Here is a 27,593-nt window from a genome sequence, read left to right as displayed (position 1 = left end):
ACGGGAGAGGCCACAACAGTGAGAGGCCCGCATACCACCAAAAAAAAAAAAAAAAAAAAAAAAAAAAAAAAAAAAAAACCATCTTAGGTAAAAAAAGACCTGTTTTAAATATCACATTTAAAATATTTAAATACCACATCAAGTGTGTTAAAGATATATACGCATATGCACCTTTCTGTGGTGATCTAGAGCCATGCAGAGCTGCCTGCAAAAGCAAAATGAATAGATATGATCCAGGCAGCTTTCCCACCGTGATTAGTTCATAAAGGCTGTGTTGATCTTAGTACTTTCCATTAACACTTCTGTAGCCTTGCCTTTGGGTATTTGACCACAGACATGGTGTTACTAGACGAAACTATTTTTATAGAGCTCACATTCCATTTTTTTGGTCCCAAGATCATCAGGTAAGTACCTGATTCCTCAAAGCTAGACATCAAACTGTAATCCAGAGATTCAAATGAGAGGCCTAGCTGTTCCCCCTTTTCAGTTTAGTTTGTGTTTAGAATTCTCATTTCCTGTCCCCTAGTAAAGAACATTTTGTACTTGAAAGTTTGCAGATGTTTGATAAGTTTGTGTGTTCTCTGGACTTAGACATTAATAAAGATTCCTCAATTATAACTTCCTTTTTTCTCTTTTTTTTCTTAGATATGGGAAAATTGTTTCCACGAAGGCAATTTTGGATAAGACAACGAACAAATGCAAAGGTATGTTTCCTTGGCTGATGATTTGCTAAATCAGGGCTTTAGAAAAATAATGGAATTTTAAACTTGATCTTTGGTTTCAAAACTACCTCCATTTATTAAAATCCAAATCTTACATGTCACCCAGTTTCTGTCTTGCAGTGTCAGCATATTGCTTGCGTTTGTCCCTGGTTGAGTTTTGGCTGGAAACCCAACAGCAGCTAGCCCTTTGCCAGAATCCCAGATTTGACGCCAGTAGAGTTAACATGCAAAATACCGGCTGGCATTTATCCCCTGCTCTTAAAAGGGGAGTAGAGTTAGAAAATAGCTTTTCTTTCCTGAGCCTGAGGAGATTAGAGCTGCTTACTGAAGACCATTGGACTGCACTAAAGAACTGAAAAGATTACATATTGTGCAAATTGGCTCTATTAATTAGAGTAGTTTTAAGCAGTACTTAATTACATGTTTCAATACTCCCAATTGTTCTCTGCTGAATGCCTGTTGACAATATTGGCAGCGGGGAGGAGAGAACCATTTTCACTGACCGAATTGTAATAGGGAGGGGAGGTCATACGCCCCTTTGAAATATGCTGCTGCATTAATTTGATGCACTGACCTTCAGTTTTCCGTGTAATTAGGATGAGCTCATGCGGCTCCATGAGCTGGAAGAGGAGGCGTCTGGAGTAGGCAGCGCTGATGCTCCGTGGTTCTGACTTTTAATGATCCAGCATCTTAACAATAGGCATGTGATTTCTAGGAAAGGGGAAGAATAGAGTCAGCTGACTTTGAGTCTAACGACTGGCCCCGTGAATTGAAATAAGGTTGACAGGAATAGGCAGAGAAGGCAAATCTCCTCATTAATTAGACCCCAGTTTTTCAAGTAGTGGTGACGGCTGTGGCTTAGCACAATCTGAAAAAGGCAGAGAACATAAATGAAGCCTCTGGATGGTATGGTAGGGCCTCACCATAGAAGCCAGCCATTTCCTTTAATCTAGACTTGAAGTGATTCATTGTATTTCTGTCTCTCCTTCAAAGCTCCTGAATTTAAAGGAGCTATTGTGGCAAATATCTAAGCCCATGTTTAGTCAACATGGCACATTCAGGCAGTTTTGCCTTAGGACTGTGAATAGAGCAATGCTTTACATAGAGTGGTACTCAATTAATATTTTCAGTGGATTAAACTGGAGAGAGTCAAATTGTAGACTGAAATGTCTACCCAGTTACCAGATTAGTCTTGTTTACCATATTTTAAAATGATTTGGGTGAGCAGGGATACAGAAAAAAACCTTTCGGTTTTATAACAAAAAAACCAGACTCTTGCAGGTATAAAACAGGAAGCTGATCTCAGCATTTGTTTCAAACCAAGAGAGAAATCACAGTAGACAAGTCATTTTATAACCTTACCCTTCCTTTCTTCCTCCTCACCTCCCCAACCCCCTTACCCCCCAAAAAGAAGTCTTCGCAGCAGATCAGTGTGTTAAAAAAGCACAGCTGCCCTAGTTACATGAGAGAGAGGACCCAGAGGCCTCCCTGGGTGAATTATCTGCCACACCTCTACACTGGACACGCTACTGTTATACACTCTTTTCCAGCAAGACCCTATTGCCTGGAAGCCAAAACTCCACAAAATGCTTAGCATAATCTGGAAAAGGTACGAGTAAAAAAATACTAAAGCTAAACCAAACATCATAATACAAACCCATGATATTTGGGAAGGGTCCAAAGATAAGTGGAGAGATTTCTGGGACTTCTAAATAAGGATAAGAATAATTCAGCACTGGTTTTTGATACATGTCTCCTGGAGATGTGCTCCTAAATTGAGCCTCAGGAGAGACTGCCTTATGTCGGGGTGGGGCGGGGGGCGATGAGAGAAACCTTCTGAGTCTCTCTGTGTCCCACAGGCCTCTCAGGAAGAAATAGCAACAGATATCTGGGGTGTGGGTGAGTGAGTGAGGGGGAGAGAGTAAGCAAGAACGGGTTTATAAAATTCTGGAAGGGAGAATGAAAGAGCTTCTGAAAAATAGTAATTTTAGGACAAATGAGAAAAAAATAACACAGCATAGCTCATAATAAAGACAGATAACATGTTAGCCATGTTATAGATAACTTGAGAAGGTGAGTAGGTGGATGGATGGATGAATATAGGTAATGCTTAAGAGGTTATTAGTATAAATGGAAAGTGCTTGTTTTGTATACTAATTTTTTGAGAGTTGAACAGATCAAAGAATTTTATACCTGGAAATTAGAGACCTTATAGGTCATAGAACATTTTTTGGCACAAAACATATTTTGAAGCCTCTCTCCAGAAGACAGAATTAAGCTGAAGGAAATATTGCTCTGAATAACATGTTATCGTAGTTATTAAATTTAAAAATTCACTATTCAGTTGCTCTTCTACCTTTCAATTTTTGTCAGTTTTTAGCCAACAAAGGGTATTTAAATGCTTTTCAGCACTGGAATGTATGGTAGTTCAGGACCAAAAAAAAAAAAAACTTACAACGGATTGATTGTGATACTGACTGGTTAATTATCAATGTTTACAGAGTTGCATATAAGACCAGAAAACACACACACACACACACACACACACACACACACACACACACACGTAAAGGGGGTGAGGATAAGTCAGACCAAAGGGAAAATAGGAGTAAGAGCAGGAAACTTCATGTTACTATAGAAATAGCCATGTATTTCTTAGTTGCCAAAGCAAAAATAAACATACCTATTCCCATGATTCAGTAATCACAATGTAGAAGAAAATCCAAGAAGCAGGAATACCATAACTGTTCCTGGTCCTGAGACCTGAGAAGCATCCTCTTGGAGGCCCAGTGAGAGGATGCTGTGTTGCTTAGTTTATCCCACCTTCAGAAATATCTGTATACATATTTACATAATGAAACCCATGGAACCTGTGAAACTCATTTATATACTCTTATATTTACTTGAAAGTAATATAATAGAGGAAGTGAAAGAGCCCAGGGTTGTATGCTTACCTGTTATATTTGCTTTTCAGCAAATATTTATGAAACAGCTGTGTAGTAGACATCGGGCAAGGCCAGAAAAGGTTATAAACAGTTAACTAAAAATGCAACCATTATGGATTTTTCCTAATAAGGAAATAACAGATAAAATAATACTAATATTACCTGAATGAATAGCAATTTCAACTACATGAATATCAAACTTGAGATCTTCTGTTTATTGTAATTTATTGACAACAGCAAAATTAAGGAGGGTGTCTTAAATATCCATCAGTAGAAGTTACATCATTTCAGTGTAGTTGGGTGTTCATTTATGACCTGCTTAAATTGTGTGTGGTAGTAAAATATGTATGAGAGTGAGAGAGTGAGTATGTGTGTGCCTGTGTGTACCTTCATAACGGGTTGCATATTAGCATTAACAACAGATTTCTTAAAAAAATCCAAAATACGTTTAACCTGACTTCTAACCTGGCTGTTGAGTAGCATTCTCTGCTTGTACTTGGGTCAGCCTCTTCTTTTTCTTTCCAACCTGGCTATTTCTCCACTCACTGTCAAAATCAAATTAGGCCTTATTCCAACCCAATTCCAAGTACTCGAAGGAGGCTGCTGCTTGTTTCAGCTTTGACACTTCTGTCTCCTAAAACATCTATTTCTGTAATCCATAGTCTAGTTCACTAGTTTTGTTACCAGGCAATATTTTTGGTATTAATACTGCACACTCACCTTTGGACTACTTCTGAAGTTTCTGTTTGGTCTTGTTGATGCATATATTTGCCTATTTTGACACTAGTCTTCCTGTCTAAATTACTGTAGCTTTATAATATCTGCAAATAATGATAGGGCTGGCCCCTCTTCTGTGCAACCTCCAAACAGGGCTTTTCTTTTTCAAAATATTCTTCCTCATTTAAAATTAATTTGATAATAGGTTTGAATTCCAAGGAAATCTCTGTTGGTATTTTTGCCTGGTACCCTGATCTTTTAAACAGAGTGCTAAATAGAATTGAACCTTTTCTCAGTAACTTAAGAGTTATCATAGTGACAAATCAGTGATTGCCTGATTTAATACAGTGATGCTTATGGATCAGTGAAGTTCATGGAGCTGTTGCTCATATGCTGCTTAAGGCCTGTTCTTTGTATAGTTTTCCTCTTTTCTTGATTGCTATTCATTTTCACTAATAATTAGCATATGGATACCATCCATGTGATTATTTTGTAGCAGCCCTACCCTCAACCCGACCCTTTTTCCCCATCATTTCCTGCTTTTGGTTTGTCGTGGCCAGGCAGAATAACTGACCAGCTTATTTAAAATGTTTGAAAAGCTGTGGATAAATACGCTTTGAACCAGGACCTCTCTTAGGAGGTTATTTATTTATTTGTTTTATTATGTTTTGTTTTTAGACTTTAGGACATGAACTGCCAAAACAGCTATTTTGGGTTTCTGGAGCCATCCCCCCCCCCCCGCTTTATTTATTTTGAAGAGATCATGAGCTCTATTTTAGATAAATAATGATATTTTTAACCAAGTTCTAACATTTAGATTATTTTATATTTGAGGTATCCAGTGGTTGTACTTATTTGAAAAATAAAATGTCGTCTGCAGAATAAACATACACTTGTAAGCTCTATAGGATAGCACCATCTTTCTTACCAAATTATTAAAAATGCTACTTCTCTGAAGTCGATTTTTTTTTTCCTTTTTTTTAAAAAAATCTTGGTATAACTTAGTCTTTTTTTTCCCCCCAGTAAGTACAGGACACCTGAGAAAAAGATCTGGAAAAGGAAAAAAACTGTTTTTTTTTTTCCTTTTTTTTTTTAACTTTGAAGGGAAACTTGCCTAGCCCGTGATACATGGGGAAGGACAGCTCGAGGAGGATGTTGCATTGCGGCTGTAAAGCTTGAGACTTTTCAGGACGTCAGGGCTTTCATTTCTGTTGCCTGCATCAGAGACCAAAATGGAGTTATCCTTTTCCTCTTTACGTAATCGTAAAATAATGGCTTAAATACTAAGTGTGTTTTGCATTTCAGGTTATGGTTTTGTCGACTTTGACAGTCCTGCAGCAGCTCAGAAGGCTGTGTCTGCCCTGAAGGCAAGTGGGGTTCAAGCTCAAATGGCAAAGGTGAGTTGAGAGCCTGTACTCACTGCTCTGGTCTCTGGCTTTGGTTCTGAAGCTAGATACGTGGCTCTTCCTGTCACCATCCAAGTTCTTCCTTCTATCCCGGAGAGCCACAGTAACCTGTGGACACTTGTCCCATGCCTTCGCATCCTCAATGGTAGCTATTTTGCCAAAGACTGTTCCTCATAATTTTATATGTGAAGAAGAATTTTATAACTGTATAAAATTTTACATAGCAGATTATGTAACCCCTTAAGTAAATGGAGAAACAGCACCAGATTTTCTCAGGTAAGTGGGTACTTGGTGGGCTGAAGCTCTGTACTGTATTGTTTTTAAATAATTTTAAAATGTCAATGCTTAAGGAATTAATACATTTTAGAAACACTTCCGAAGGTAATTGTGTATAGAATGTCATATTCTGAAAGAATAACAAATACAATCACATATGTATGCGTTGTACAAATATACTAGTAGTTTTAATGCAGTGTAAGCTACAGATACTATTTCCTCTGTGTAAAAGTCAGTGATTTTTAGACATTGGTTATTTATGGATTATAAATCTTCTCTTCAGTAGTTCTGCAGTGGCTTTATTCAGGACTTGTTTTGATGAACTCTTAATCACTGAAGTGGTATTTATGCTCCAGTCTTATTGCCTAAATGTAAACTTGGGTTATATCCTACCTAGTGCCTAAAGTGCATTTATTAAGATACTCATACAATTATGTACATATTTTTTTTATTTGTGGTTTTTGAATTGCTACAGAACATATTTTCAAGTTTGAAACTTGGCAGTTTGATAGATTGTATATTCTTTTCAAAAGATCGATAATTTTATATTATCTGGTGTCTTGAAGTACGGAGGAAAGTAATTTTGTGCTGTCCTCTGCTGCTTCTGAAGAGTAGCATGTGGTCATTCCCTGAGGGGTATTCACATTTCCATAAGGAAAGAAGATTTATGGACGCTAAAGAACCCTGGTTGAGATACGTTACCTGCTAAGACCTTAAAGCTGTTGAAGGACATATATGCAGCTACCAGGATAGAGATTTACCTTGATTAAATGAATCAGCATGAATAAAGATTTCAGGAATTGATGAAAGGGATCACCTTTCTAAAGTAATCCTTGACTTTTAATATTTTTAGACCTTTGGATTGAGTTGGACTTATTTCACATGTTTTTAAACTCCAGAGGAAGAAGCTAAAATAAACAAACTGTAAATACTAAGCACCATGATTTTTAGATTACTTGTCCATAATATACAGCGGTTTCCTCTGGTATTGTTGAAAGGCGGTCACTATGAGGCTTGAAATATATTTAATTGTGAGTATGCAATACCTATGTTGTATATGATTTACAGAATGTTTAATATGCCTATGTAAACAATGGGTAACCATACATTTTCTAAGCAGGACTTTTAAGGCACAATTGGAAAAGGGCTCTATTTTTCCCTCTGTTCTGTCCGTTTCCTCTACTCTGTGAAGCTCCTGTTTCTTCCTCTCATGGATAAAATCTAGGGGAGGTGGCATGACTTTTCTGGCTACTCTCGTTATTTTGAAAAGTTCCTTCAGTTGCTTCTTTCATTTCAGGTCTTTCTGGTTAATTTTTTTCAGTAGAATGCCCCTTAATTGTTTTCATATCCAAATTTCAGGGAACATAATTGTCTTTCAGTATATTTTCAGCCTTTCTATATGTGTTTACACCAGTCTCAGTACAATATTTTAAACAAGATGTTTAAGGGGAAAATCTCAGGTTATATTCCAAATACAGTTTGTAAAATGTCAGAATTGTGTAGAGGTTTTGAAAACTCTGCTGAGAGTCAGCAAAAAGGGAGGTGTGTCTTGGATGCTGCTGGTGCTAAGAGAAATGACAACTTACAAAGCAGTTGTCTGCTAACAACCATATTGATAATTTGGTGATCAAGAAGTGATATTTTAAAAGTTTACATCCCAATATAACCATGTATTACGTGTATACAGACACACGTACAGATGTGTAACAAATGTATTTAGTTGCATTTTAGGAAATTGGGGGTTGTGAGTAATGGTAATACATTATACTTTTCTTCTTACTTGAAATAATATGAAATAGGCTCCTGGTTAACATTTTGATGCTGAATGTCTGATTTTTTTTTTTAAGAACACATTTCCAATGCTAAGTTTGTGGTACCTATAATTGAAATGTCCAATCCTGTTTATTTGACAAAATTTTGAGTGCCGTATAATATTAAAACTTCTCCCTTCCCCCAGCTCTGGTCTGCTCTAAGTAGTAAGCTTGTCCTGGGGTGGGAGCATGGTTAGTTTCTTTCCTATTTCCCAAATTTGTGTTTTTCCCACTCTTCCATAGCTAGCTGTGGTTTCTAACCCCTCCAAGGTTGGAGCAGTGGCAAAGGATGGGAAAGTTCCTTGACCTGACAATTATGTGATCTGGTGTTGATTTCTCTGGGCAGACAGAGAACTGATGCTTTCCGTAGTAGAGTGCTTTGCTCTTTCCCCTGTAGTTCCTTCAAGCTAGAGAAGACGTGTCCTCAGGCTGTTAGCCTCAGCTCCTGAGAATCTAGGGTCAGCCTTCAGCCCCTTTCTTCTAGGACCTTCTTATTCTTCAAGACAGCCTTCCTGGAAGGCTCTAACACAACCCTGGGCCAACTCTACCTGTGTGGCCCACATTGATCTGTTTGCCAGATGTCTGTGGGAGACCAGTTACCTCCCAATTGCACTTATAGGCCCCTTCAACCAGCCTTTGCCTTTTAGATTCCTCAGGCGTAAGTCAGACATTGATTCATTGTATCCACCAACCTCGAAAGGTCACAGACAATGCCTCCTGAGGGGTCTGTTGAAGCCCCTCTTGCTGGACTGGCAGTGACGGGGGAAGCAGCCCATGTGGTGGGACTCAGAACACATCAGCGGTTCTCTCCACATGCATGTTCATTCCAGCCTCTCCAGTCCCTCCCAGACAGACGAGAGGTGGGTGGTCAGCTGAGCCTCTCAAGCCAGATCTCAGCCACTCCTATGCAGACTTTGTGTAGGTGGTCTGGTTTCTCACTCTGGAACGTGGGCATGCCTGAAACCCATTTTTTGGTGACTTCTGCTGAAACAAAGTTAGAAAGAGGGCTATTTTAACAACCTGCTCCAGGTAATACAGAGGCATTTTTTAGAGCGGCCCCATGAGCACTTACCTAGGCATCTTTTCAGTGCCGGTGATATTGCGTAGCATAATATATTAAATATATCCTGTTTGAAGAAGTCTTTACAATGCATTTAGTCAGAACCGGACTGGGCATAGATTGGCACTGTGTGGTGTGTCAACAGTGCACTTTGAATGCCAGCTTTCCTGTGGACTGATAATGAGCACTGTTCAAAGACCTCCTTAGGTGGCTTGGACTGTAAATTGGCTAGGAAAAGTGATCCTTGCCTGCATCATCTGTAGGGAGGGAACAATGCACGGGTTCAGAGATGCTGGCTGTGTGCCAGCATTCTGCATGTTGTGAATTTCTTCGGGTCTCTGTAGGATGACTGAGTTTCCTGGACCTGATTTCTTTTTTATTATATCATTAAAGTTACAAAAGGTATTTTAAATGCTAGAGGGTCCATTGTTCTGTGCCACGGAACCATGGGTTTGAGTATCAGGAGTTGACTTATCCCCTTTATGCTGTCTGGATAAAGGAGCATCTGGCATGTACCTTTTGTGGAGACAGTTTGTAAAAGTTTAGGTCTGGCTCCCGTGTTTGGGCGATAAGGGACCTGTCACTGTCCACTTTCCTCTAGTGAATTAATCTGGACACTCTGAAGTTTTGAAAATTCACATTGCCACATAGTAAAGGCTTGCTTTCTTACATAATCAGAAAAAATTAAGGGACATTCCACTAGGCGAGTCTGGGGAGTGGGGGAGAATATAATATTGTTTGACACTTTGACTACCTGAGTTGAAAAAGAACTCCACAAATATTCAAAACTGAATTATAAAGCTACAAGTGGAGAGCATTGGACAGCAATGGTTGTTTCTTATTCGTGTTTTCATTTCAGTGCCTTGCTTGGTACTTGGCCTATGGTAGATATCAAATATTTGTTTTGTTGATGATCAAAGAAGCCAATTAAGCAAGAGAAAAACTTCCTAGTTTGGGCAGATATGGAGAGATAAGAATGGGACATTTAAAAATTATATTTATTGAGTCTATCGAGTACCCTGATGAAATTTACCAAAGGTTTTCCAAAAGGCTCAAGGTTAAACTTGAGCCATTTATGTTAAACTTGGCATTTGTTTCAAATGTGTGCATTTTTCAAAATAAAAGACTCAGAATCTATGAAAAGAAGAAAATAACCTCAGATAACGAGCTAAAAAGATATAAAACTCAAGTCAACATTGGTGATATCTGTTAATAGAGTGACTTCTGTAGGCCTTTCCGCAATACCTCTTAAGACCTGCTGGGGGTCAGCGGATCACCCTGTGTTATTTGCCTAGCGTTATGCTCGTGCTTTTTTCAGTAAATAGGCAGTCAAAGGAGCAGGAATTTAATCACCCTTCCACACAGAAGTCTACCATGCTTCAAGCAGTTTGCATTCACATGCCCATAAGCAGCAATCTGCCGGTTGGTGAACCTACTCAGTACAAGAGAAAACAGATGTCTGGTCTTCTTGCCAGGTCCCTTTCTTGAATTTTAGGAACCATTCCACGTGCATAGGGAGGTTTTTTTTAATTTCTTTCAGATGATGACTGAGTGCTTTACACCATGTGGGACCTCCAAGCCCCACTTTTCTACTCAAATGAACATTAGTAGCCATTTAGCCCTCTCATGGCCAATGTGGGATCCAAGTGTTCTACTTGTTAAAGAAGCCATTGAACACTTTCCATGCCTAGGGATATAAAGAGGCCTGTTGGCCCCATTTTTATGTCTGACCACCCATAATTTACAGAAAAATTGTTGTTTCAGACATAGCATTGTATGTAATAAAACAGAGTTATGGTTGTCCCTGATTTTAAAGGGGCGAAATTACCCTTATTCAAGAACCACTCTCACGTAGTACAAGTACTGTATGTTCCGTTTACTAGGAATGTATGGTGATTAGAATGCACGGACGCTTTGGTGATTAGATATTCTTGTGGCCGGCCATTGCTGCCAGCTTGGAGTTGCTTCTCTTTTTTTGTTTTTTTTTTACTTGCAACTTTGTATGCAATGTGTGCAAGATAAGTTGACCATTTGAAAAGAAGGATAAATAATGTTAGCCCTAGAGGTCATTCCAAATGAAGAGAGCTAGTTGACTGTTTGCTATTGAAAACAAATGCATTAAAATCACAGGAAATATCTACCTGTATTTAGTCTATCTTATCTCACTATTTATCATAGAGTGGGTTAGGAGCTCAATTTCCTGATTCTGATTTAGCACTTTTTATTATTTTTTTTCTTCATTGGTAAACATTCAAGTTGAATCAACATTTTAAAGAATAACTTTTTTTTTTTTTTCTTTTGGCTGCATTGGGTCTTCATTGCTGCATGCGGGCTTTCTCTAGTTGAGGCGAGCAGGGGCTACTCTTCGTTGCGGTGCGTGGGCTCCTCATTGCGGTGGCTTCTCTTGTTGTGGAGCACAGGGTCTAGGCACGGGGGCTTCAGTAGTTGTGGCACGTGGGCTCAGTAGTTGTGGCTCGCGGGCTCTAGAGCGCAGACTCAGTAGTTGTGGCACACGGGCTTAGTTGCTCCACAGCATGTGGGATCTTCCCGGACCAGGGCTCGAACCCGTGTCCCCCGCATTGGCAGGCAGATTATTAACCACTGTGCCACCAGGGAAGACCCAAGAATAACATTTTTATTAATATTTTAATAGCAACTAAACCACAGATTTAGAAAGTACTTAGTTACCTACATTGTCAGCCCTTTTGAAAATACTTCACAGATGACGAAGTCTATGAACATTCTTAAATATTCTTAAATGTTAGTCATTTAGATTTTTATAATTGTAACTCAAAAGGAAAGCTCACAATATTTATGATACATGTTTCTTATGTAACATTTTTTATGCCACATCTTTGTCCACGGTGTGTTTTAATGCTCTTTAATTAGGGAGTTCCCAGCTTTATTCTGAATCTGACTAAGCATGATTCAGAAATCTTTCTAATAAGATAGACTTGATCACATCACTCCCTTGCTTCTGTGCCTCCAGAAGCTCCAGATTTTTTAGGGCGTGGCTTTCTAGCTGCAGCACAGGGACACGGCTCCTCCTTCCTCCTCCTCCCCCAACAAAGTATAAAGCCTGAAATCACAGGATAAACATGGCTTATCTTCCTGCAGTATCAGTATGACTTGAAAGTATTAATTCAGAAATATTGTTTCTATAGGAAACAAAAAATAGGGAGTAGATTGCAACATTTACATGATTTTTTTTTTTTTTTTAAGGTAAAATACAAGCCTTCAAGGAAATTTTGCAGCTCTGGCAAGGCTACTTTATCCTTTGCCCACACACTCTTCAGGATACATAGTCATTCTCTTTTGTGCTAGCATTGCTTAAGTGGAAAAGTTTAAGCAGTGATAACTGACAAAAAAGTCATACTCCTTGGATAGCTTTTCACAATCTGGTTTTCAGCCTCATGCCTTATGCTTGTTTCTCAAGTCTCAACTCAATGTCATGCCCTCTGTAAAGTGTTCCCTAATAAAGACAAGCTCCCCTATCTGTCCTCCCATTGTGATTTGTATACATCTCTATTACAGCATTCATTATATGTGTTTTTATCTCCCCAACTCAACTATAAATGGCTAGAAGACAGGCCTGGAGTCACAATTATTGTATAAGAGGGTCTGGGATATACAGGATGCACTATAAATGTCATTGGGCTGTATTCGGCTACAGGACCCCTCAGTGTGCCCACCTTCAGAGAGAAAGAACCCCATCTGTGTTCACCAACTAAGGACCAGACTTCACAGGAACAAATACAGTCTTGTGCACTCCAGGAAAGCTTCGGGGACTTGGGAGGTTAGAGCCAACATGAGATAGTTAATTGAGGAGCTGTGGATTCATTGGGTGAAGTCAGGGAAGGTAGTAAATGAAGTGGAAATAAGGAATTAAGATTTTAGCTTGTAGTCCACCTGAGAAGAATTTGAAAAATTTAATACCAAAGACCATTTTGTTTTTCCCTTTATTTTGAAGCATTTTATCTATTTATTATTTATTAAAAATAAAACTATTTATCCATTTATTAAATCTCTTTACAATTTTTATACATTAAAGATATGCTTGGGCTTCCTTGGTGGTGCAGTGGTTGAGAGTCCGCCTGCCGATGCGGGAGACACGGGTTCGTGCCCCGGTCCGGGAAGATCCCACATGCGGAGCGGCTGGGCCCGTGAGCCATGGCCGCTGAGCCTGCGCGTCCGGAGCCTGTGCTCCACAACGGGAGAGGCCACAACAGTGAGAGGCCCGCGTACCGCAAAAAAAAAAAAAAAAAAAAAAAAGATATGCTTTATGTAATTTTCAGTGGGAGGTTTTGCCCGGCATAAGGTAATCAGTGGTACCACACTGACTTTATCTACCTTCAGACAGAAGCAAAGGTAGTTGCCATTTTTGTTTAGTCTGTCAAGGGTTAATGAAGTTAAGTTTCTGGCTTGCTACTGAGCACTTGAAATTTTTTAATTTTTTTCTTGGACACAAGCGCACTGACACACCCCTGAGAGTCTGGGCCACCCAGTTTGGGAGCTTTTGCTCCATACCTTTGGGACTGGCCTGGTAACAGGCTGCCTTCTGTCAGAACCAGGAAGTCATAGGGACAGTACTTTCTGCCCATAGTTTCTCAGTCTTTGGTAACTTTATTTCTTGGGACTACCAGGGTATTTGCCATTCCCTAGGATGCCAGATTGTTGTTTTAAATCTTAAAGGTCAGTTACTTTTACTTGCAGATTATCTGAAAGGCAAGGTTTTATTTCAGGTTTAATTAATGCCAGGATACATTTGAAAGTAGAGACTTTGTACAAATATGCGTATGTTTCACATATATTTTTTAAGTACTGTGCATTTGGGGAATTTAAATATAATGAGTGTGCTGTTCTGTTGCCTCAGGCTAAGACATCAATTAATGACTTTGCTTATAGTGCTTTTTAAAGAAAAATCATAAACTTGCATAGTTCAATATGTAAAGATACAATTGGTAGTAAGATCAAAGGAAAGCCTGTTTTAAAGTTAAGATCATCCTAATCTCACAATTGCCGAGATGAGTTTTTACTTGGTCAGAAAATATTCCGGATATCATATAAGCTTATTTCCTGATAATTTAACACCAGACTCAGTAAATATACATAGCAGTTACTGGTTCTCAGAAAATTCAATCGCTATCTTTGGTTTCAGCTGATTTTACCTCAGCAGTGGAAAGGTGGGTGGGAAATGATTCTAACTGCTGCTTCTCGAACTTTCATATGCATTTGTACTGCCTGGAGATCTTATTAAAATGCAGTTTCTGATTCTGTAGGTCTGGGATGGGGCCTGGAATTGTACATTTCTAGTAAGCTTGCAGGTAATTCCATCACTGCTGGCCCCTGGATCACTCTTAGAGTAGCAAAGATTTAGCAAAACTCCCTTCCCCCATCTACACTTGAGTTCAGCTTTGTCCAGATTCTAAAATTTGTTCCGCCTTGAGTCTGTCATTTTGTATGACCTTGTGGGGTTTTGTTTTTGTTAATTTAGGAGTTCTCTATTTCCCATTGGTGATCACAACTCAGGCAGTAAGGACTCTGCTGTAGAGCAAAAGAAGGGAATTTGGGCAAAATCCCACTGGACTTTAGTTGACTTAGTCCAGGATCCATCGGTGTGTTTCTGGATTGAATTATTAGCAGTAACAGCCATTTGTGCAATAGTGTGCCCTAAATGGGCTCCTAAAAATAGTAGTGGAGGAGAGGTTAGTTATTTTGTAGAACACTGCAAACAGCTGAGAGTTGTGCTTCCATGAGGGCATCCTCTCCAACTCAGCGACGCCTGCCAGCACTTCTGCTTCCAAACCTGCCAAGAATGGTTTGGTGGGATTGTGTCTGACCTGCACAGATTGTCCAAGCTTCAGACACTGTTTTCAAGTGCTCATGGTGACTTGGGTGTTCTGTTCCCATGATCTCACTTGCTAGTACTCTCACTTGCTAGTACTTTCAAAGGACCTGAGCTAAGAGAGTGGCCAAGTAAAAGTGTGTTAACATACATGTCTCACCTTCTGCTGGAAATTAATAGACAGTTCTCTGTTTGGTTTTAGCAACAGGAACAAGATCCTACCAACTTGTATATTTCTAATTTGCCACTGTCCATGGATGAGCAAGAACTTGAAAATATGCTGAAACCATTTGGACAAGTTATTTCTACAAGGATACTACGCGATTCCAGTGGGACAAGTCGTGGTGTTGGCTTTGCTAGGTAAGCACGCTGCCCTGTCTTCTTGTCAACAACAGTAGCTCTGCCATGTTTCCTGGAAAATAAAAATTGAACAAGAAGAGAGAATTTAAGCCAGGGTTATAGGAGCCAGTTGTACCGTGAACTTAAATTATGCATAAAAAATAGTTTGCATTTTTCCAAATCTTTTGGAAGCTCATTAGGATTCTTGAACCTGGGGACACTAAATATTTGGTGACTTAGGGCAAGGAAATACCACATGAGCAATAGTTCTGCAAGTATGTTTCCTTAATAATTTGACTAATTAGATCAAGATGCCTAAACTTCTTAAAAACAACAATCTCAGGCTCCTAAATTTCATAAATAAATTGGTATTTTTGTCTCATTAGATGGTACTTTGGTTCATCATCGATAAGGTCAGTGAATTAGATTTTTAAGTGAAATATTTCAAACACTCAGAAAAGTACAACAGACACCTGTCTAACCACCAAGTGTTAACAAATTGTAACATTTTACAGTTTTTGCCTAGATTTTTTTAAGAAGTAAAATGTTGCAGATATCTAAAATACCCTCATTCCTTCCATCTTATTTTTATATCCCTTCCTCCCCAGAAAGGATACTTCCATGTAATGGTTAGTTTGCTTCTTTTAAAAACCTTAAACAAAAGAAGCTTTGGTTTTTGACATAGTTGCAATCTGAAAGCCTGCATACAAAAACTGATTTTACATCATTTAGCAACCTATTAATACTGTGCAGTAACCGATAATGTCTACATGTCTTAAAGTATTGACTTTGGTTTTGGAGGGGAAATTGCTGACGTTTTACTTTCCTATACATTATCCTATTTGATGACAATCGCATCTACCACAGGCCTGTGAGATCAACAAAGCAAGCACTTTTCACTCTTTCACATATAGGAAAATTGAGTTAAAGAGAGGACTTTTCCATTGTCACAGGGCTGCCAAACAATGAAGCAAGGTCTAGTACTTGGTTCTTCTGGCTTTCAGTCCATTACTCTTTCTGTTAGGCCAGATGATTTTATAATAAAACTAAGATATTCTACAGGTGGAAAGTCACCAAGGCCAGCATCCCCAGTGTGCATTTCATGGGTTAAAAGGACCCAGGTGAAACAGTGAAAGGCCCAGCGCCATCTGAAAATCGTCCCTCTGTGGGTGTTCTTCTGAAAGCAGATCAAGGACTTTCATTTCTGTATCCAAAGATAGAACCCAATTAAATTCTGTTGCTTTTAAAAACTATTAAAAACCACCCATTAAAACCAAGGTGCAGCTCTTCTGGGTAGTCCAGGAGTGTAGTGCATTTTGAGCAGATTATTCAGTGTTTTTTCCATTAAAGAAAAATAAATCAAAATGATTTAATTCCCCTGAAAGGTTTCTCAGGTGTTCTTAGCCACCTGCAGTTGTAGAATAAGTTGTTAGGCTCCATCCTTTAATTCCTCCTCTAAAGCCAAGATGACAAAGAAGGTACATAATTGACTTCACTAATTTAATTTTAAACTTCAAGCTAATGAGAAAAACCTATAAGACACATCCTCTGATTAACACCAGTTCTTATCATGACTTTTGAGTCTGTCATTTTTTTGAATATGTAAAAGGAAAGACCATCTTTAAAATGACCAATATCCCAGCAGCACTAAATACACTAGTATTTTAAACTGGTATTTTTATTTTTAATTTGCTATCATGAGTAACAAAGCTATTGTGTATTATCAGTTTTTCTACAAGTGGGAAAAATTATACATTTCCTGTGCTTGATATTAAACACTCTTTGTATAATTTATTTATTTTATGATTCTGAATGTACTGTGTGGTTATCAAGTTTTTATTTTACTATGGAAGCAGACAAACAACAGTTAAATAAAAGATAGAATAAACCCACTTTTTCCTACCATTCACATTTTTGTTAGTTTTCATTTGTATCCAATAAACGTATAGGATTGTATCCATGTGTACAGAATGAAATGAAAACTAAGATATCTCTGATTATTTACGTGTTTTATTTTTATGTATAAATAGGATGGAATCAACAGAAAAGTGCGAAGCCGTTATTGGTCATTTTAATGGAAAATTCATTAAGACACCACCCGGAGTTTCTGGTATGTTGTTTGTCTAAAATTGTATCAGTAGTGTTTGGTTTTAGGATGTGGTGACTCTTATATCAAGAACAAAAAACTCCTCATTTAGCTCTTTAAAATTTATTTCTTTGGGCTTCCCTGGTGGCGCAGTGGTTGAGAGTCCACCTGCCGATACGGGGGACACGGGTTTGTGCCCCGGTCCGGGAAGATCCCACATGCCGCGGAGCGGCTGGCCCGTGAGCCATGGCCGCTGAGCCTGCGCGTCCGGAGCCTGTGCTCCGCAACGGGGGAGGCCACAACAGTGAGAGGCCCGCATACTACAAAAAAAAAAAAAAAAAATTATTTCTTTGGATCTACAAATAAGACTTCAAAATTCACTTCTCCCAACTGTTTAAATATGAATGGAAGCATAGAGAAACAAACGTATGGTTACGGGGTGGGAGGGGGCATAAATTGGGAGACTGGGACTGACATATACACAGTACTATATATAAAATAGATAAGTAGTAAGGACGTACTCTATAGCACAGGGAACTCTTCTCAATACCCTGTAATGACCTGTATGGGAAAAGAATCAAAAAAAGAGTGGATATATGTATATGTGTAACTAATACAATTTTCTGTACAGCAGACACTAACACAGCATTGTAAAGCAACTATACTCTAATAAAAAATTCTTCTAAAATTCAAAAAAAAAATGAAACGTAAGCTTAGGAAAAAATATATATATATACATATATATATAAATGGAAGCAGACCCAGTGGTTAGGAGGTGTGTGACTTGCAGAGCATACAGAAGCCACTTCTCCTTGGATGAGGAAGCCATCCTCTAACTCACCTCATCACCATCCTCAATAAATATTCTATCAGTCCTATCCGTTGAGGACTGTGGTACTTTCCACCCCAGCTCCCGCCTTCGTTCTAGTAGATGTCAGCATGTGTTACCCTCCCCCTTACAGTGCCTGGACTCAACTTCTGTGGCCCCTCCATCCACTCCTCTGTGGCCACTTCCTCCCATTGCTCTGCCCCATGTTGTCTTGCCCAAGAAAGCACTGCACCTCAGGAGCTTTTCATTCCAACATTATACCCCCTCTAACTCCCACTAAACCTGGTCTGAAATACAGTGGGCTCCAGCTTGATCAGACCCTCAGCATCACTGGTCCTCACTCAGCCTCTCACCCTTACCTAAATAGCAATTCTCAGTTTTCACCAGCCTGCTCAGCCCTCTCCCTAAACTGCTCCCACACCCCAATCCTAAGGAGATGACTTCACTTCCCTTTTATCAGGCTGTCCTGTCTTGCCCTTTCAACAGCTTCCTCTGCTGCCATTGGGTTACTGTCTGCATAGCGCCCTGAGGACACCCACCTGTACGGCAGCATTTAACATGTTTACACGTGTCAGTGCACTAAACTAAGCTCCTCGAAGGCAGAGACTGTTTTCTTATCTTTCTGTTCTCATGCCTAGCTCAGTACTTGAACCAACGGGGGAGGCCACAACAGTGAGAGGCCCGCATACTACAAAAAAAAAAAAAAAAATTATTTCTTTGGATCTACAAATAAGACTTCAAAATTCACTTCTCCCAACTGTTTAAATATGAATGGAAGCATAGAGAAACAAACGTATGGTTACGGGGTGGGAGGGGGCATAAATTGGGAGACTGGGACTGACATATACACAGTACTATATATAAAATAGATAAGTAGTAAGGACGTACTCTATAGCACAGGGAACTCTTCTCAATACCCTGTAATGACCTGTATGGGAAAAGAATCAAAAAAAGAGTGGATATATGTATATGTGTAACTAATACAATTTTCTGTACAGCAGACACTAACACAGCATTGTAAAGCAACTATACTCTAATAAAAAATTCTTCTAAAATTCAAAAAAAAAATGAAACGTAAGCTTAGGAAAACATATATATATATACATATATATATAAACGGAAGCAGACCCAGTGGTAAGGAGGTGTGTGACTTGCAGAGCATACAGAAGCCACTTCTCCTTGGATGAGGAAGCCATCCTCTAACTCACCTCATCACCATCCTCAATAAATATTCTATCAGTCCTATCCGTTGAGGACTGTGGTACTTTCCACCCCAGCTCCCGCCTTCGTTCTAGTAGATGTCAGCATGTGTTACCCTCCCCCTTACAGTGCCTGGACTCAACTTCTGTGGCCCCTCCATCCACTCCTCTGTGGCCACTTCCTCCCATTGCTCTGCCCCATGTTGTCTTGCCCAAGAAAGCACTGCACCTCAGGAGCTTTTCATTCCAACATTATACCCCCTCTAACTCCCACTAAACCTGGTCTGAAATACAGTGGGCTCCAGCTTGATCAGACCCTCAGCATCACTGGTCCTCACTCAGCCTCTCACCCTTACCTAAATAGCAATTCTCAGTTTTCACCAGCCTGCTCAGCCCTCTCCCTAAACTGCTCCCACACCCCAATCCTAAGGAGATGACTTCACTTCCCTTTTATCAGGCTGTCCTGTCTTGCCCTTTCAACAGCTTCCTCTGCTGCCATTGGGTTACTGTCTGCATAGCGCCCTGAGGACACCCACCTGTACGGCAGCATTTAACATGTTTACACGTGTCAGTGCACTAAACTAAGCTCCTCGAAGGCAGAGACTGTTTTCTTATCTTTCTGTTCTCATGCCTAGCTCAGTACTTGAACCATACTGTTCAAGCACCAGTAACTGTTTGTTGGTTTTGCATAAATTTCACTTCACTATTCACCAAGACAACACTACCTATTTGCAAGCTAGCGTGCAAGTGGCTGACCACAAACTAGAAGATGTTTCCATTTGTGCATGTGTAACTAGTGTTCAGTATTTATTCTTCTGTAGCTCCAAGGTTCCATCTTTAACTGGATGGCTGATGCTTATGATTAGGGATCCACTTTACTTTTCTGTATCCAGGTGAGTCTCACTTCATAGAGAATCTATTTATAAGTGTGTGCGATACCACGGACTAACTTCATCCTTTAATACCAAAATCTGACAGCATACAGCTTGCATGGCTGTATGTGAGCTTGAGCTAAAGCGTAAAATACAAGGCCTAGAACTACGCTCTTCCAAGGAACTCAGCCTTGTGAAAGAGCTTCCTTTTCTGTTTTTTAAGTCAGTTCTGTTTTTCCATCCACAACACTTGAGTTGAAAGAAAAAAAAAGAAACGAGAGGGGAATGTTTTTACCTTCCAACCAAGTAAAGACAAGGGAGAAATTTCATACGTGGGAGGCTTCTGTCAACCTTACCCCCGCAGGGCCTTCCAGGGCCCCTGCACACAGCTGCCCCCTGTGTTCTCCTCGCTTTCCGTGCCATCCTCAGCATGGGCAGAACCCCAGAGTATTATATTAGTCCCTTCGAAGGGCTGCTCACCCAACCCACCTGTGACCTCGTTACTTTCTCAGCTCATTCTTGCATGCAACAAGGAGATTTCGAGAAGGAGAAACACCCCAGCACACATTTGTTTTGATGTTGTATCAGTCTAAGATAAGATCTGCCAGCTCCCTGAATGAAATAGATCTCAGGGTGTCACGAATTGAGGTTGGACAGTTTCCTTTTTTCTCCAAAGGACTTCATGGTTGTGTCATTTAACTGTTTTCTTTGAAGTAGGTTTGAAGACTCTTGGTCACACCCATTCTAGGAAGAAAAAGACTTTGTTTTCCAAACCACACGCAAATAATTGTAGGATTCTCTGCACCTTTGCAATGAATAGTTTCTTCCAAGTAGTGCAAAGTGTCAAAGCGAGCGTAAGAACCAGATGGGTTCCTTCTCCATGGAGAGCATCCGGGCAGGGAAGACGACTGTGCAGTCAAGCTGTTCTCTTTATTCTGAACCAGGACTTAACTTTATGCCATTTTCTGATGTTTGATGATCTCTCACATGTTTTAGTCTTGGTTCCCAACTAGACTGCATGTTCTTAGTGGCAAGGGCTGTGTTTTATATTTTAATTTTGTGGTAGGCACCAAAAACCTGTGCATCACCCTATACCAGCAGAGGTCACCACCAAGCGGTTTCCAAGAGCATTTTTCACATAGAGCTTATCACAAGAATCGTGGCTATTTTGATGGCCTTTTTGGATAGCTTTTGCCTTTAAGTGAGGTTGAGCTACTTATTGGCAGCAGTTTGAAACGTACAGTACGGGATTGGGAAGCATGCTATTCCAGTGAACCCAACCTTTCCCCAAAACAAGTCTCCAGTGGACTCGAGAACCCACAACAGAATTTGAAACCATTTTCAACTTCTCTGGATTGTTTTTTGTACACAGAATACAAGAATTATCTTTGACTACCTGTCTGTTTATTAGATGCTGCTGTCTCCCTTCCAATTACCTGAATGGCTTCTGTCACATGGGTTTCCCCGTGGAATGCATATGATTATTTTCAGTAGAACCAGATGAAAAACAAAAATATTGTCAGGCAAGGGTAAATTGAAGGGGCCTCCACTTTAATGTTTAAATAATGTAGGCTCATTGCTAGGCAGACATAACATTTCATAAATACAGTCAGAGGATGGTTTATTTAATGATGCAAGTTGTTTAGCTGGCATAAGCAGAATTATCCAGGATGGTTTGTGTCAGAGTACTCCGATTCTTGCATGACTGGCGATTTGCCTGTGACACTGGAGCCAAGTATAGGAAAGAAACCTACATTAGACACAGTCCCCAAAAGACACTTTCTTTTGAGGACTGAAAAGAAAACGCATCGCATGAACAGTGCGATGAACAGTAAACTGAACGTAAACTCATTGCATGACACTCTTAAGAAAGTCTCTAGATGGCAAAGCAGAGAGGTCAGCTGTGCACATGAGTTGTCACTTCTCAGATGCCACCCATCCATCTGCCAACACACTCTTTTCATACCAGGGTGATGTGGCTGGGTTCCCCCATGCCTGGCATACCCCACCCTGGCCTGGGGCCTGGTACATAATGTAGTATCTGTTCAGAGTTCCATAAAGAGCCACTATACCACATCACAATTTTTTATACAATCTGCTTTCTGAAATCATTTTTTAAAAATCTTGTGCTTTTGTGTCTGATGTTACCACATTTTCAAAAAGGCTTTATCTTATGGCAGATTCTTCAAGTGTACATTATAGTTTGTGTTAAAAAAAAAAACTTGCTCAGAAGCCCATTCCTTCCGTCCTGCACCCCACTCAGTCTCTCATTTTTCCCTGAAAATGTTGAAATATTGTCCTTTGTTTGGATTTACCTTGATTTCGAGTGCTAGCTGGTTTGCAGTAAGTCAGATTTGCTTGGAAGGACCCCAACAAGGGTAAAAGAAGCAATGACTTCTTTGTGAGACAATCTAGGTGAATTCCACAGAGGTTTAAAATAAGTACGTCCCATTTGCTTGATAAAAATTCCATTATGGAGAAATAGGATGGTGGTGGTTTCCCACACAGCGAACATTAGAAACAAGAGATGGGTAGAACTGATGTCCAAATTAGGAGACGTGCCCAAGGCAAAAACACTGTCACTCATGGCCATGATTCAGGGATTTGTCTGAAAAATATTCTTCCAGTACCTTCCTGGAAGAGAGTACAGTCTCCAAGAAGACTAATGCACATGGCATGTTAGCTGGAACTCTCCTAGGGCTGCTTGCCCTGCACCCGTTGTTTCTGCCTCTGTGGGAGACACGCACGACACACACACCCCATGGACAAAGGCCACGTGTATATTCAGTGCTGCAGGAAGCAGTATGGTCACATCTCCCTTTCTGGATCTCTCCATGACGTGAATGGAGTCTGCCCTTGTGTGCTAAGGGCAGAGTTTTTTTAAAAAAAGAAAGAAGTGTCTTTTCACTGGATATGTGAGCGCCTTTGAGGTGCCCAGTATTGTGCGGGCATCATTCTGCCACGTCGCCCAAAGCTTTGCCTGTGTTGTGGAGGAGCTCCAGTGAAGTGCATATGTGCCTTCTGGCCTACTCCATCCAAAGACCTCAGCTTGTTTTACATCTACTTTCTGTGTTCCTTTGACTTTTCAGATTGGGTACATGCCCAGCAGGGCTTGAAAACCACTCTTAAATTCTGGAACGTTCTGTGTATAGGTAAGATTAATTAGGGCCTTGTCCTATGCCAGGAGGCAGAAAAGGTAATGTTTAGGGGAAAAGTTACAAACCTAGTAAAAAGCCTGGAAATCTTTCAAGGGTTTTTATTGCCCGTTTCATTTCCCGAATGTTTGGCTTAAGCATTATTAACTCTGTTAAAAACAGAAACGTTTGGCAACTCTAGGACAAAAGAAATACTTGAAGACATGTGGAATGTTCCTGGTACCTTTAAGACAATGTGATCATACCTTTGGGATCGTGATGTGTTCATGTCTCTCTCACCCAGTATGTACAGTAGAGCAGAGTCTGAATGCATGTATTGTTGAGATGTTCCCTCCAAGGGCTGGAATCTTATGAGTAAATCATTGCCATGAAAGCAAAAGTGCTGGAACCATCCTGGGAGGCTAGTGGGGTGAGGGCTGTCTTGCAGATCCAAAACTCCAACTCATTCTCTACCAAGGAGGGAAGTCTGGTTTTTAAAAAGTGACAAGGGACCTCAACTAGAAGTGTGCCGGTGTTTGTTTTAGCTGAAGATCCTTTGAGTGCAGTGCCAGGCTTAGGAAGAGGCTACCTTCAGGCAGCTGTTACCACCATGGATCACACCCAGCCTACAGCAGGCCCCCTCCAATCAGTTTTACACCTTTCCACTATCAGGTTCTGCCAGAGAGGAACAATAAATAGTGGAGTAAGATTTTATAAAAGCATAAGGATCTTGGGTGGAAGATGTAGGTGTTACTATGAAAACAGTTTTCTAAAAGGCATTTGCCAGTAACTTCATCCTTAACTACAGCTTGAACATTTCTTTATTCTATGTGAAGCCAAGGCAGCAACTATAGCCAGCTCTTAAATCTCACAGAATCAAATTCCAGGGAAAACAGGCCAGTCCCTAAAAATGTTTATAACTTCTGAACCAGAAGTTCCTCTCCCGAGAATTTATCTTGATAAGTCAAAGGTAAGAGGAGGAGCCATAGCTCAAAATTTGAGCTCCTCCTGTTGTCATAGTGATAAAATAATAGTAACTAATATTCATTGAACTGTTCTATGCACTTTATATATGTTTATGTATGTTAATTGTAACAGTGTTTGGTACAATCTTAAGTACTCTTATTATCCCCATTTCACAGATTATGAAACCTTTTTTTTTCTTTGAGTCACTAGCTAGTAAATGGCAAAACCAAATTTCAAAGAGATGTTCCCTCCAAGGGCTGGAATCTTATGAGTAAATCATTGCCATGAAAGCAAAAGTGCTGGAACCATCCTGGGAGGCTAGTGGGGTGAGGGCTGTCTTGCAGATCCAAAACTCCAACTCATTCTCTACCAAGGAGGGAAGTCTGGTTTTTAAAAAGTGACAAGGGACCTCAACTAGAAGTGTGCCGGTGTTTGTTTTAGCTGAAGATCCTTTGAGTGCAGTGCCAGGCTTAGGAAGAGGCTACCTTCAGGCAGCTGTTACCACCATGGATCACACCCAGCCTACAGCAGGCCCCCTCCAATCAGTTTTACACCTTTCCACTATCAGGTTCTGCCAGAGAGGAACAATAAATAGTGGAGTAAGATTTTATAAAAGCATAAGGATCTTGGGTGGAAGATGTAGGTGTTACTATGAAAACAGTTTTCTAAAAGGCATTTGCCAGTAACTTCATCCTTAACTACAGCTTGAACATTTCTTTATTCTATGTGAAGCCAAGGCAGCAACTATAGCCAGCTCTTAAATCTCACAGAATCAAATTCCAGGGAAAACAGGCCAGTCCCTAAAAATGTTTATAACTTCTGAACCAGAAGTTCCTCTCCCGAGAATTTATCTTGATAAGTCAAAGGTAAGAGGAGGAGCCATAGCTCAAAATTTGAGCTCCTCCTGTTGTCATAGTGATAAAATAATAGTAACTAATATTCATTGAACTGTTCTATGCACTTTATATATGTTTATGTATGTTAATTGTAAGCCACCAGGGAAGCCCCTTAAGTACTCTTATTATCCCCATTTCACAGATTATGAAACCAGAGACGTGCCTGGAGTCACTAGCTAGTAAATGGCAAAACCAAATTTCAAACCCAGGGAGACTAATCTAGAGCCAGTGTTCTAACCACCATAGAATCTGACCACCAATATTGTGTGGGCACTGGAATCAAAGAGATAAAAAAGATAACACACACAGATGTTCATACAGTGTTATAAGAACAAAGAAACTATACATGATCCCTTTTCAAATAGAACATTATGTAACCATTAAAGAAAAGAAAAAATTCTATAACAAGGTAGAGAAAGGTCCACAATGTAAATGGTAGAAGAAAAGGCCCTATCATTGCAAAAATGAAAAATAAATATAGACTTAGAAGAGTAGTAAATATAGAATATTAAAATATTTATGTTGGAGTGTTGGGGAAGTATTGCGTTTTTGTTTTCTATTTAACCTGGCTTGAATGTTGTTTAACCATTCTTTTACTGATAAGTAAAGCTGAGTGGGAGATGGAACTACTCTATCAGGGTCAGGAAAGGAGGAGAGACAGAACCTAACAGAGCAGGCGTGGGAGGTTAGGCATCTGCAGAGAGAAGCCGGAGCTCTGCCCTGTGGTGTAAGAGGACCGCAGGGTTTGGTTAGAAACAAATAGGGGGGCTGAAACAGGAAATGATGTCATGTACACAAAGAAGGGAGAGTATTGGATCCTTAGGTTGAAATTTTTAAGAGTCCTGGGTAGTTTCTTGCATGTGGTTAGTTGAGGGTTCTTGAAAGTAGCCAACAGTTTCAGAAGGAAAGTTAATTACGGTTGCTGAGTGGACTACTTTTCTACAACTGATAGAAAAGCTTCTGTCAAGGGCAGTTTATGTCTTAGAGACTGTTGATTGGGATAAAATACTGCATAGCTAGAAAAATGGGAGTTTGGGAGTAGCAGTTTTTCCAGCTGTTAGAACTTGGTGAGGAAAAGTTCCACTTTGTTACAAATACAAAGAACTTATAGTCCTCTGAGCGGTTGGATTAGATAAGTGAGGAGGATGTCTGGGGGGTCTAATCATGAGCTACAGTGCTTAGTCAAAGCAAGCATTCTAGAAGTGATGCTTCATGTGGGTGTCCAGGGAAGACAGTTGAGCGCAAATTACTGTAGAGTTTGAGCTTCAGAAGACGGGTAGGGACACGACTTGGTAGAGATGTGCAGTGAGGCATCGTGGGCATCACCCTTGTGGCTCACAGCCCCTTAGGGGGGACTGTTAGTGCCACCAGTCAGGCATTGGTAAAAGATCGTGCCTGTCGAGGGCACATTGGAGAATCCAGTAATGCAGTTACCTTAGATGGCTCTTAAGAGATGCCCCTCCCCCCCCACCCAAATATCAGATCAGTGCTTGCATGTGGCACTGCCTACTGAAGGCTCTACCACAGTAGTTAAGCTTCTGGAGGTACATGTTCTTGTTGGTTCTGATGAACAAGAAAATAACTTCTCTGTCTTGGCTAGTAAGGATGAGAATCTGACCTGAGAGATTTCACAAGACATCTGAGGCACACCCTTTACAAACCCCAAAGATTCTGATCCATTAAGGGAAATTCAGCCTAGAATACTTTGCATATTTGGCAGAATCAATCAATAAGGGGTAATTTTATGAAACATGATATCATAAATGTTTTTGTTAGAACTCTTTGCAATTATTGTTTTGCTCAATAAGGTGAAGAGTTACTAATCTAGAAAATTACCATAGAGAAGATATAGGTTGATGGTTAGAAACTAATTTTTTTTTAAGGTTAATATACCCAAACTTACCTGTTGATCACAGTCATATTACTAGTATTCAGGGCACGCCCTTTTCTGCGTGTCAGGCCTCCTCAATACCTCCCTTCTACAAAGAACAATCAAGGAGGCCACCTGAAGGATCTGTTCTGTAGAAAAAGCTGACATCACATAGCATCTCCCAGTCTTTAACCTGAAACCTGGGTATTAGGCTCCAAATGCAAACTAGAGACTCTTCCCTGGTCGAGTTAAGCCGCAGCATATGCCAGTCGAATAAGGAGCTCTCATTTTGTAACAATCTTGCACTCCCTTAAAAATAAGTGGGCCATGACACAGATCTGGGTATGTAAGTTTGGTTTTCGATTCAAAAATCTAACTGGGGCTTCCCTGGTGGCACAGTGGTTGAGAGTCTGCCTGCCGATGCAGGGGACACGGGTTCGTGCCCCAGTCCGGGAAGATCCCACATGCCGCGGAGCGGCTGGGCCCGTGAGCCATGGCCGCTGAGCCTGCGCGTCCGGAGCCTGTGCTCCGCAACGGGAGGGGCCACAGCAGTGAGAGGCCCGCGTACCGCAAAAAAAAAAAAAAAAAATCTAACTGAAGTCCTCTGACTCTTATTCTCA

The 27,593-nt window shown here is 40.2% G+C and overlaps 1 protein-coding gene across 3 annotated transcripts in view; it reads left to right on the top strand.

The window, feature by feature from the left end:
• Positions 1-27,593, top strand: part of RBMS1 (RNA binding motif single stranded interacting protein 1) — a 96,108-nt gene that overhangs the window by 50,801 nt on the left and 17,714 nt on the right. For all 3 annotated transcript variants that reach the window (XM_055088106.1, XM_055088113.1, XM_024122384.2), the window contains exons 2-5: positions 646-704; positions 5,690-5,781; positions 14,985-15,142; positions 17,152-17,231. In XM_055088106.1, the coding sequence (XP_054944081.1) occupies positions 646-704; positions 5,690-5,781; positions 14,985-15,142; positions 17,152-17,231 (389 nt within the window). The remainder of the gene's footprint in view (positions 1-645; positions 705-5,689; positions 5,782-14,984; positions 15,143-17,151; positions 17,232-27,593) is intronic.

Source organism: Physeter macrocephalus, chromosome 2 (genome assembly GCF_002837175.3).
Source record: "Physeter macrocephalus isolate SW-GA chromosome 2, ASM283717v5, whole genome shotgun sequence".
Classification (NCBI taxonomy): Eukaryota; Metazoa; Chordata; class Mammalia; order Artiodactyla; family Physeteridae; genus Physeter; species Physeter macrocephalus.
The sequence above is the reverse complement of the archived record's forward strand: the minus strand, read 5'-3'. Positions and strand labels throughout refer to the sequence as shown.